This window comes from Pogoniulus pusillus, chromosome 6, assembly GCF_015220805.1.
Source record: "Pogoniulus pusillus isolate bPogPus1 chromosome 6, bPogPus1.pri, whole genome shotgun sequence".
NCBI lineage: Eukaryota > Metazoa > Chordata > Aves > Piciformes > Lybiidae > Pogoniulus > Pogoniulus pusillus.
The window spans coordinates 42,122,735-42,135,130 of NC_087269.1; the positions used below are offsets into that span (position 1 = coordinate 42,122,735).

Here is a 12,396-nt window from a genome sequence, read left to right on the forward strand (position 1 = left end):
TGCTCTGAGAGAATAAACTTACAAACCAGCAAGCAGAGGATCTAGCAGCTGAAGGCAGTGCACCTATAGGGCTGGACTCAGGCTCTGAAGCTCAGAGGCTGCAAAGACATTTGCAAACGTTTCCACTTTCAAAACTACTGGATGCGAAAGTCTCTCCTACTTCACTGCCTCTCATTAGCTCCCTGTCTTGGAATTCTCTCCAAGCCATGCTTATAGCTGTGAATAAATTCTCCAAACTCATCACTGTATTTCTTTCACAAGCTGGGGGAAAGAGAGATTGCTATTTCTATTTTTCAACGTTTAAGAAGCTGGTGCCAGTTTTGCCCATAATCTGACTTTGTTTATCAGCAGTGATACTTCCTAAGGGAGTTAAAACACCCACACTTTCAAAACGTGGTGACAGTTTGTTAGCTTGGGTGGGTTTTTTAACTTGCATGCCTGCCAGTCCACTGTGCATTAATATCTCCATCCAAATAACTTCAAGCACTTGACAAACAGTAGTTAACTGAGCATGAAATATAACACACTGCTGTTTCCTTCAAATCCACTCTGCCTTGGATAAGTTACCTGAGATATTCAGGTTTTGAACAGAAATTCTGCTTTAACATCTAACCAAGTTCTCTGCACTGGAAAAACTGTAGCAGAGCAACTCACTGAATAATGAGCTTTGCTTGTGCGTGGGACACAAAGATATGATGGAAAGATCCCTGCTAAGAAAGTTAGTATAAAGTTAAGGAAGAACATTTTTAAAGAGAACCCAGAAGGCTCCAGTTTTAAACTGTTCTGCTCCTGAGATTGAGAGAGTTTTCATTCTGTACTCATATCTTTTTCTCTTATCCTTTCTGCAGTGGCAGTGGAATTTTTCACTAACCAGACACATAGGGTTCTGTTTAGAGTTTTGGTTCAGCTTTTGCTCACAGCAGTGACAGCTCAGCTTCTTGAATGTTTCCTCAGCTTTGCAAGGCAGCCTTTCACTTCACATCTGCATATTCCTTGGCATGCAAAACGTGAAGCAAACAGAGCAGTGGGCTTAATGGACAAGCAAAACCCAGGCATCAGCAGTGACAATTCTGCATAGCAAGAGGTTATGCCAAGCCATAAGGGATCTGTGCTCACTTACGAGTGAACACTCTTATGATAATCACCAGAGCAGTATTTAGGCAACTTTGTATAGCAAAATATTCACCTTGCAAAAACCAACGGAGCCATAAGAGCACAAACAACAAACCCTGTTGCAAGCTGTTTCATCTAGCTGACAAACTCACAAGATTTGCAAAACAGGCTCACAGGACCACAAAACACTTTCACATTTTCCTTGGGAGTTTTCCCACAAAACAGATCAGGGAATAACAACGCAGCTGTAACTGAACCTCCCCAAAAATTATCTGGGAAAAAATGGTGAAGGTGTGGTGAGACACAACTGACTGCAACAACAGAACTCTGAAAGTACAAAGAAAGGTAAAGGGAGGAATCATAGAATCAACAAGGTTGGAAGAGACCTCCAAGATCATCCAGGCCAACCTAGCACCCAGCCCTAGCCATTCAACCAGGCCATGGCACTAAGTGCCTCATCCAGGCTTTGCTTCAACACCTCCAGGGATGGTGCCTCCACCACCTCCCTGGGCAGCCCATTCCAATGCCAATCACTCTCTCTGCCAACAACTTCCTCCTAACACCCAGCCTATACTTACCCTGGTACAACTTGAGACTGTGTCCCCTTGTTCTGTTGCTGGTCATCTGGGAGAAGAGACCAACCCCCACCTGGCTACTGCCTCCCTTCAGGTAGTTGTAGACAGCAATGAGGTCCCCCCTGAGCCTCCTCTTCTCCAGGCTGCACACCCCCAGCTCCCTCAGCCTCTCCTCACAGGGTTTGTGCTCCAGGCAGGTAGTGGAGTCACCACACCTTGAAGTGTTTAAAAGGAGGCTGCTGGATGAGGCACTTAGTGCCATGGTTTAGTTAATTACAAGCAGTTACGTGATAGGTTGGACTCAATGATCTTAGAGGTCCAACCTGGCTAATTCTGTGATTCTGAGCAAATGATAAAGGATATAATTGATCTTTACACTGGGTTGTTCGCTTCCTGACTAAAGCTGGTACTGCTTGATTTTCCATCACACAGAACATTTGTGTGTCTTTGAGCTGGGATTGTGGATCAAAAATTTATTTTCTAGCTCACTATAATTCCTAATTTTGTCTGAATTGCAACTTCACTGCACCATACTCTGCATATCATTAACACCCTTGGAACACTTTTCAGAACAGTGCTAATGCCAATTAAAAATCTCTTCACAGTGTGCTGCCACCACTTGCTGAGAAAGAAACAAATGAAAACCAGCCAAAATCTTATCAGTGAGTACCAAGTAAACAGCTTCTTCCTCTGAGCAAGAAACGGAAGAGTCTTTAGCCATGGAATGTAGCAAATGCCATATAAGGGCCCTGGATTGGAAGATCTGGATGTACCAAGTACCTAGAGAATGGTCCAGCAGGTTGGGACAGAGAAGAGATGCATGCTGCTCCTGGCTATGGCTGCTTCCCAGAACTATGCCAGTCTTAGACATCATTTGCTCTTTTCTCCTGCCACTCAGGCTGAATGACTGTCTCATAACACCACTGCTCCACTTAACTGAATTTCTGACTTAAATGTGTTTACAGCCAGCCTCTCTCATGTGCTCCCAGGCTAGTTTTTCCCTCTCGCAGTCTCTTCCCTCTCTGCTGTATGACACATAGCAGTCAGACCCCTTCCCATTTTGGACTCATGCTCAGTGTGCTCATTGTCCTTTCCCCATCCCAGCTGACATCTATTAACATGATGCTGAGAAGGGCATTTATGGCCATGCTCCCAGAGCAGGAGGCTTCTGTTCCCAGTGTCACAGTAAATACAATCTCACCTGTGTTGTACAAAGCTAATAGGCCTAAAACATGTCCTGGCTTGCCCCATCCTTCTGCTGACGGGGGGAAGCAAGGGCTGGAGGAAAACAAAGGCTTGGGCCATTATGTCCCCTCCCAAAGTGATAAAAAGGTATCCAGAGGTGTTTATGCACTTGTGAGTGACTTGCTCAAATAAAGGTAAGCAAGCCTTGGTTTCACCTAATATGGTCACTTTGGCAAATGCCATTCTGATTGGTGAACCTCTGTGGACAAAGGAGCCATAACATTCAGGCAAATAATATAAATGGAGCTAAGCTGCAAGCAGGGTGTTGTGTTCTGCTCTGAAACATACTCTGGGCTCTGCTCAGACAACACGCTCTGCCTCACTGCTCTCTGCTTGGACAACACGTTCTGCTCTGCCTTGTGCTTCACACCAGCCTAGCCCTGATGTTTTGGGCTTGAACTACCTGAAGTGCTTCAAGTTTATCAGAAGGGACATTTCCTAGGCAGACCTCAGCTCAGACTTTGAGGAGCATCTCAGAGAAGGGTGAAGAGAAAGCATGCAGTTCCCGCTTTTGGACCACCACATCTCCACTTCCTGCTGGAAGGACTTGCCTCTGCCCTGAGAACAGGCTGAGCAGTTCCAGACACTGCTGCAGAACAGCCAATTCTACTCCACCACTGTGATGGTTTGGGCTCTTACCCGCCCCCCCACACTTGGTATTTGCCCCAGCTAACTCAGACGGACCCTGGGAATATAGATGAAGCAATTTATTTACAGCTAGCAGAATTTACAAGCAGCTATTTACAATATATACAGTTATATACAGTTATATACAGAAATATACAAAGGATAAACAATACAAAAGCACAACTCCCCTCCCAGAAACCTGAGTCCCCAGGAGGGGCTCTCAAACCACCCCAACACCTCCCCCGGCCCTCTCAACCTTACCCCAGTTCTCAGGAAGAAGAGAGGTGCAGCCAAGAGGTTAGGGAGCAAGGTTAGTGGGAGCAGGGTTAATGAGATGTGACCAGGTCTGAAGGCAAAGGCAGAAGAAAAGACAAAATGGAGAAAAAGTCTTTCTTCTTCCCAGAGTTCTCAGCATGACTGTGAGCGAAGGAGACACAATTGTTTTTCATTCCACTGCCTGTTATCAAGTTCTTTTACCAAAACATTCCAGCTTGCTTCAGACTAGCACAACCACCATGAGTAGAACAGACTTTCCCTAGGGCTCCAGGCTGCCTGTTTATAAGTGGGACAGAGCCATTTTTGTGGCTAAACCTCTTCCAACTTTCTGACTCTCCTAAATTACTGAAGTGCCCATAAGCATCTGTGCTAGTTTGTAGCAAGCTGGGATGTTTTGGTAAAAGAACTAGATAACAGGCAGTGAAATGAAAAACAATTGTGTCTCCTTCGCTCACAGTCATGCTGAGAACTCTGGGAAGAAGAAGTAAAACATTCTCCATTTTGTCTTTTCATTCTGCCTTTGCCTTCAGACCTGTCACATCTCATTAACCCTGCTCCCACTAACCTTGCTCCCTAACCTCTTGGCTGCACCTCTTTTCTTCCTGAGAACTGGGGTAAGGTTGAGAGGGCGAGGGGAGGTGTTGGGGTGGTTTGAGAGCCCCTCCTGGGGACTCAGGTTTCTGGGAGGGGAGTTGTGCTTCTGTATTGTTTATCCTTTGTATATTTCTGTATATAACTGTATATATTGTAAATAGTTGCCTGTATATTTGCTGCTGTAAAATAAATAGCTTCATTTATATTCCCAGAGGCCCTCTGAGTTAGCTGGGGCAAATTCAAAAGTGTGGGGGGGCGGGTAGGAGCCCAAACCATCACAGCATCCTTGTGGAGATTCTCCTGACTGGATCAGAACCCAGATTTGTATACAGTTCGTGGGTGGGGCTTCTCAGAAATAAAATAACTACATAGTTTATAATTTCTACCTCGTTAATTGCTCCAACTAATTAAACCTGGTGTTAAGTGCCTGCTCTCTGCCTGGTTCAGCCAAGGAACATTAACACAAAGCCTACACACTGTTGTTTCTACACTCTGTGGGTGGGGAGCATGGGTGAAAACGGAAAGGAAAATGCAAGGAGGAAAGGCATGCAAAGGTCTCCAAAGCACTGATGGTGTCTGAGCTTGGACAGCAGTGAACTTAGGCCATCTGAATACGCTTCAATCCTTCACTTTGCGGCTGTTCCCAGTCCCACTCTGTCCTCACTGTGAGGCCTTACAAGGATTAAAGAGATAAGATGAAACAAACAACCTGAAATAGCATCCCACACACGCTTTAAGAGCTTGATTAGGAGCACATGTATGCTTCAGATGTACACAGGCAACACTTTGCAAGGAGCTAATTGTTCCCTTGCCCTACCAAACAGCCACGCAAACTGCCGCAGCAATTTCAGTCCAGAATTCCTCCTGTTCTTCTTAAGTATGACACTGGGAGGGGTAGCTGTTCTGGCCTTTCATACCTCAAGGGGTTTCATGCTCTGCAATAAAGGGGGTCTGGAATCTGCAGATATTTTCAAGCTTTCACACAGAAACAGTGTTTGCTGGTTTGATAACTTAGGTAGCCATGCATGGAACTTAATAGATTACAACTATTTTTAAGTAATCAAAATTACACAAGGGAAGCAAAGGTCAAGCTAAGGATGATATGAGCACAACAATGTGATTTTCTTGAACTTCCTGCAGTCATGCAGTTGCAACAATGCAATTTCTCTTTCTGCAGTCACAAATAAAATCCATTGCCTCTTTTTGGTGATCCCAAGGCATGTCTTTTGCCTATGGATGATTGAGAAAGTAATTACTTTGCCAACTGCTTGCCACCTCAGCAGGGCCAAAGACTGTACACTCCTGGTGGTTTATTAAAGCTGTCATCCATGACATGGCTCAGACTGGACACTGGCTGCTACCAAGAAAAACATCTGGCTCATGGAAGCACAGGGAAAACCCAACGGTCACCTGCCCATTTTTGCAGCACGTAAGCCCGAGTGAAGCCAGCAAGAGTCAAACATATGGAAGTTTTAATGCCCTTGTTCTGTCACTGATTATCCTGCTCAAACTGAAAGTTGACTGCTGCAGTGTGGATGCTTGGGAATGACACAGACACAGCAGACCAGATTCCTTCTCTTTCTGGAGGAGATCAGGGTGAAGAACAATACCTCCTCTGTGGTATAAGACCTGTCACCAGGGCCACAGAAAAGGGACAGCCTGGTAGACCTTTAGCATGGGCAATGTGTGAGCTCTGGTATGAAGCTACCACTGTGGTCTGATGTAAACATTGGTCACCTTGCCCTGCACAAAGCTCTGCTCTGGAGTCCTGCTCTCTGGAGGTATTTAAAACCCACCTGGATGTGTTCCTGTGTGGTCTGGTATAGGAGGTCCTGCTCTGTGGGGGCACTGGACTGGATGATCTTTTGAGGTCCCTTGCAGCCCCTGATATTCTGTGATTTGGACTTCTCAACAGTAAAGTCTTACCTCCCTTTCCCAAGAGTTTCTCAAGGCTCTTTGCAAAAACCTAAACTGAACCTCTCACAGCCTTTCACCTCACATAAATGCTTTTGGTGGTACCTTTGGAGCTTTAAGCCAGAAGCTGCTTCTCTTTTGTCTTTTAAAGCACATTCATACAGCAGACTAGGAGAACAGGCCAGCCAATGTAAGCATGTGTAAACACATTCTGGATGGATCCAGCCAGCATGTGGCACAGCAGCACTGAAGATGGAGCAGCTTGAGCTTTATCACTGCTGCAACCAAAGCATAAATTCTTCAGGGGCCTCTACATACCTTGTCTGGTTGCTGTTGCAAAGCACATGCAAAAGCCCATCACATATTTGTCATTATCCTTACTTAGGCTAATTACAAGAATGCTAACATGAATTCTGATCCTGTACACAGCTGTTCTGCTTTTGAGGCATGAACACTCCTCTTTGTTGCCTGGTGCCCCAGATCAGAAACACTGTGTCCCAGTGATGCAAAATTACTGCTGCATTTTGCTGCTGCAGGAAGTGCTGTCATCTGAGACCATGTAGTGCTGCAGTCTCAAGAGGAAGGACATTTTTGACTGTTGCAAGCTCTGTTCCTCTTGAAGTCCCTATACCCAGACAGGTGGCTGGAGGCTTCCCAGGAGTGGCAGGGAGAGGCTGATGCTAAGTGCCTGCAAGCTGGCATCACACCAGGGGATGGGAGTTTGATGGCAAGTGAGTTGTACTGCCTGTGATTGGAGCAGTAGAGCTGGCAAATATCATCTCAGACAAAAAAAGCTGGGGTTCCATTTTCTGGCTACCTGGCCTTACAAGCCTTACCTACACTGCTAAACAAGTGATTCCACTGGCTAATCTTACTTCAGCAATCAGCAAGCTGTCCAAATCACCAAAGCTCTGCTACTGTGGTTTCCATGTGAATCTGGGCAGAAGTACAACACAATTGCATATCCTTGGGTCTGCCTCTGGCTTTTGCAAGTGCCACTACATTACAGCTGGCCTTCAGCTGAGGTTTTCATTTAAGCTTGACTGAGCTCATTGCAAATCCCTGCTGCATCATAAGCATGCTCTTTTTAAGTTCATTGGCTAGATGTGTCACTTCTATGCTATGAGACACCTTCTCCATCTCCTCCTCTCCAGTGGAGCAGGCAAAAGAGAAGAGACTGCTTTCCAATCACCCTCTCCTCAGTGCCTAGGATGTGGATCTTGTCTGGCACTAATATAATTGAGTCAGAAATAGAGACAGTGAGCAAACATCAAGTAGTTGCTTACCAAAGCATGAGTGACTTTGGTTGTGTTTAGGAAGGTAAAGGCAGTAGTGTGGGTCTTCCAGGGCCAGGCTGTGTCCCTTGGATCCTTCTCTCACCTTCACCTCCCAGCTGCCCTGAGTGGGGAGGTGCTTAGTGCACCATTCTGCATAGAATCACACAACGATAGGGGCTGGAAGAGACCTCTGAAGATCATCTAGTCCAACCCCACTGCTAACACAGGTTTGCCTACATCAGGCTGCGCAGGAATATATCCAGATTGGTTTTGAAACATTCCAGAGAAGACGACTCCCCAACTTATTTGTCCAGCCTGTTCCAGTGCTGTGTCACCCTCAAAGTAAAGAATTTTCTCCTTAAATTCAAATGAAGCCTCCTGTGTTCAGCCATCTCTCTCCTCTATGTACGAGTCAGCTAACAAATGGGTGCTCCAATACTCAACCTGCAATAGCTAAATAACTTTCTGATTCAGCCTGTGAAAGCTACAAATAGGAGCAAATCCTCAGCAAAACCTCAGTGCAATATCCAAAGAGATAGTGACATTCACCACTGCACTGTATTTTACATAATTTTTGTTTTTAATGTCGGGAAACTACTCCTCCCCCATGGAAAAAATACTGATTCCAAATCACCTTTTTATCCTCGTTTCATTTACGTTAACGCAACTACAGGTAAAAAGCAGCGTTAATAAACCTGCCTCAACATGCTGAAAGCTGGGAGGGGAAAAAAAGAAGTCAATTTTTTAATTTTCAATAAAACCTCTTAAAAAAAAAAACACAAAAAACAAAACAGTTTAGACAACTTAATTTTCAGTCCAAGCCCAAACATTTTCTACCATTTTTACTGTGAATACAAACCAAGTGATAACCGTTGGAAGAAAAACATGTCTGTTACTGTACAATGTGTAGCTTGCTTTCAGGAAGGCTGATAAAATTACTAGCAGCTAGGCTGTCTTCTCACAAGAATCTACAGAATGGGTAAGAAGTCCTTCATGACTATTTATTTCTGACCCCAAAGGTCTGTGTTTTGCTGTTGTGAACAGACTGCTAGACGAGGGGAGTTAAAATTCATGATCCAAATTATGGCTGTAATTCAAACACATCAATTTAACTTGAGGCCAATTACAAGCTTGAGTGAAGAACATGTAAGGCCACAGCAAACAACAGCTTACAGCAAAATATATGTTGCTAACCAAAAGAGCAAGCACCTCCAAGTTCAGAGTTCAAGCATACTAAGTTTAATACTGACCGACAGGTGTGTCCTCCGAGAGGCTGAAAAGTGCCATGTTCCCATTTGTGCTTTTGGCTCCATTATCAAAGAAATAGGGGGCATAATTTGCCTGAACTGTAATTAAAACAAAACAGAAGGCAAAGAAAAACATTTTGTAGGTGACAGTTGTTTGGCTTTGTTATCTGACTCTTAGTAAACGTGAGCTGTTTTGGGAACGCTACGCGTGTGGATCCTACCCAGCTGCTGCAAAGGGCTTTCAGAAGTGGCTATCTGCATAGGTATTTTAAATACAATTACTTATGCATGTCGCTATGCCAGCATGCAAACAGCAGCAAACAAAGAGTGTATGGGGAAAAACAACCCCAAACCAACAGAAACAAAGGAAGCATCAGGATTTCTGGGAAAAATCTCAGTCAGTTACAGCTTCATTGCACAATTAACCTTCTCAGCTTGCAATGGCTGCACACCTCTCCCCTACTCTACACAAGCAAGCCTGCAACTCTCCCAATGCCTCAGTACCTTACCCAGTATTCTAAGCACATTCTGTCCTAAAATTATGCCTACTGCATGAGCTATTAACCGTAATTAAATCATTACTTACTTGCTGCCAGACAACAGCAAAGTTTAAAACAAAAACAAAAACAAGAAACAACAAATTAGTTGTCATTCTACTGACTGACTGTTAGAGATTCCACACAGCCCATTTGAAACAACACTCCACGTACATCAACACAGAGTGTAACATTTGCACAGGGATCGGTTGCTGATAAAATACTTCGAGACATTAATACATCAGTAAGGGCTGCTACAGGATTTAAGGTTGTGCTTGTAAGCTCCTGTATTTTCACTTAAAGTAATGATTGTACTCACCCAGGCAAATGTGCACCAAGCTGAGAAAGAAGGAGGGCGTGAAATGCCTTACATGCTTCATCCCAACAAAGAAAAGGACAATTTCTTCAAGGTTTCAAGGTCTTGTTTTGTGGTTTGTCGGGTTTTTCTCTCTCTCTCTCTGAAACATTCAGGAAAGTGTCCTTCAGACTGGTAAAGAGGAATCTGCAAGAGGCAGTAACAGATGCTAAGATGTTAAGCGGATGACACGTCTTAATTTCTGAGGAATTTAAAGAAGCTCCTTCCTACCTCCTAATTAGACCAATTACTTTGCAGGCAGCTGTGGGACTCATTTCTGAGACAAAATCTGGAAGAGTCAGTGTTACTCTCATAGGTTGTGCTGTTAGTATTGTATTTGTGCTGTCTAAACAAAAAAAGACAGTGAGCAGGTGAAGTAGAAGGTTGTCTTCTTTCTGAACTGTCTTTAATTTCAAAGCTAGGGGGTTTTGTGTTTTGTGAGCTAGAAGAGGTTTCAGTTTATCTTTGGCAGGAAAGGGAATCTAACAGTAGCAACAAATATTAAACAAGCTTTTAACTGCTTTAAGGGAAACAATTACGACAGCAAAAATTACCCAAAATTTGACACTAAAAGTGAAGCAAAAATGTTCTTTTTCTGAGCTGGCCTGAACTTTTAACTCTTAAAGTGTATGAATTTCTGAAAGCATCTTTTGCATTCAGCAGGTAATTAAAATATATATATATATACACTGAAAAGTTTATTTAACAATCAATACACATGAAAAGGTAACAAAGGAGTAGTGACAAAATGGTCACTCTGGGAAGTTCGTAAGACAAAACTTTTGGGTGCTCAGCAGAAATTTCATCAGTGGCTATACTCCTCTTCCAACCAAAGAGATGTTTACAGAGCAGCATTGCTGTTGAAACTTGACCTGAGGCAAAGCACTTGCCCTTTAAGGATGTGTTAATGGGGGTTTCTGTGTTTTACTTTCATGGAAGAAATGTCTAAGAAATCAATCAGCGTTCTTCAGTGCAGTGCATTAAAATGTGAGAGAAGCTCCACTTTCTTGCTGGCAGAGCCCCTTGGGGCTGATGGTGACTGCATGCAGCAGAGGTGCTGGTGAGATGGGTGCAGATGTCATCCTCCTCCCACAGACAGTGGGCAGAGCTCCTCCTGTTTCGCATCTTTTTCCTGCAGAGGGAGCTGCCATGTAGATCTGCCACCTATTTACAACATATCTTACTCACCGGCTGCTGTAACAGCAGGGTGCTGGACGAAGTGGCAGGAGAGAAGTCCTTGCTGCAGCCACAGTGCTGTGATGCTCCCACGCTGTGGATAGGGCATGTCTGTACCCTCAGATTCCACCGGACCTACACTACTCCTGGAAGGACACCTCTGCCTGCAGAGCAAATCAGCTGTAAGGCTTCCTGGAGAGTAGAAGTAAAACTCTTGTGCACCATATTAACAAAGCTCACCATCCACTGTCAAATTTGTCAAACAATGGTACAGAGAGCAAAAGCCTAAGGAAAAAGGCTCCAAAACAGATTAGATTAGTTAATTAATAGATTCATCACTGATTAGCAAATCATAGAATCAGCCAGGTTGGAAGAGACCTCCAAGATCATCCAGTCCAACCTAGCACCCAGCCCTAGCCAGTCAACCAGACCATGGCACTAAGTGCCTCAGCCAGGCTTTGCTTGAACACCTCCAGGGACAGTGACTCCACCACCTCCCTGGGCAGCCCATTCCAATGCCAATCACTCTCTCTGCCAACAACTTCCTCCTAACATCCATCCTAGACCTCCCCTGGCACAACTTGAGACTGTGTCCCCTTGTTCTGTTGCTGGTTGCCTGGCAGAAGAGACCAACCCCCACCTGGCTATAAAGATGCAAACCTTGTCTCAGTAAAGCATTAAATGACCACTTAACCAGAAACTCAACAGTTAAACCAGAGACAGGCTTTTTGTCATCTTGATCTTTTTCTAACCATGTCCTGTAAGACCAGACCTTTGGTGTGACTCTGTTTGACGATGCTTGTAGAGCAGTGTTCACAGAGGCTCCATGTCAAACCAATTTGTGACTGTAAAGCTCAGGGGAACCTGCAGCAGGCAGCCAAGAAAAACAAATGTATTTTCAGCACACTTAAATCCACACTACAGGAATCCAAAGCTGAAAATTATGTGGGAGGGGATGCACATATACAAGATGGATATAGAGGCAATCCCTGCTGCAGATTTAAGCATGCCACCACTGTCAACAGTAACATTAAACCACTGCTGAAATCACAGAAAGGCACCTGCATGGTGCCCAAAAGAAATCATAAATTGCACCTAAATATCCTCACCTGCCTCCTCAATCCAGAACTAGCACCACATTTGGTTCTGTGGAGTATTTTCTTAGAAAAAGTGATGGAGAGCTCTTGTCAAAGTTAATAGCTTTCTTTTCCCCTGGTTGCATCCCCTGGGGATCTAAATCTCTAGGGCCTGCATCTCCAAGGAAGCAGAATGCCTCAGTCCTCCTGAATTTCAATGACTTTGAGCTCTTAATCCCCTTCAAGTTTGAAGATCAAGCTAATATGCATCTATGCACACTCAGATATACACCTAACAGATCAACACTGATGGAGTATTTTTTCCTGTCAGAATATATGCTGTGATCAAAGATAAATCTTCTCACGGAGCCAAGTTGATTCTGAT

General features: G+C 44.3%; 1 protein-coding gene across 1 annotated transcript in view; it reads right to left on the bottom strand.

Moving 5' to 3' along the window:
- CDHR1 (cadherin related family member 1) overlaps window positions 1-11,044 on the bottom strand; it is a 58,943-nt gene extending 47,899 nt beyond the window's left edge. The window contains exons 1-3 of the mRNA XM_064145580.1: window positions 10,948-11,044; window positions 9,455-9,457; window positions 8,872-8,967 (exon numbers count right to left, since the gene is read on the bottom strand). Coding sequence (XP_064001650.1) covers window positions 8,872-8,967; window positions 9,455-9,457; window positions 10,948-11,044 — 196 coding nt within the window. The remainder of the gene's footprint in view (window positions 1-8,871; window positions 8,968-9,454; window positions 9,458-10,947) is intronic.
- Between the last annotated feature and the right edge of the window lie 1,352 nt (window positions 11,045-12,396).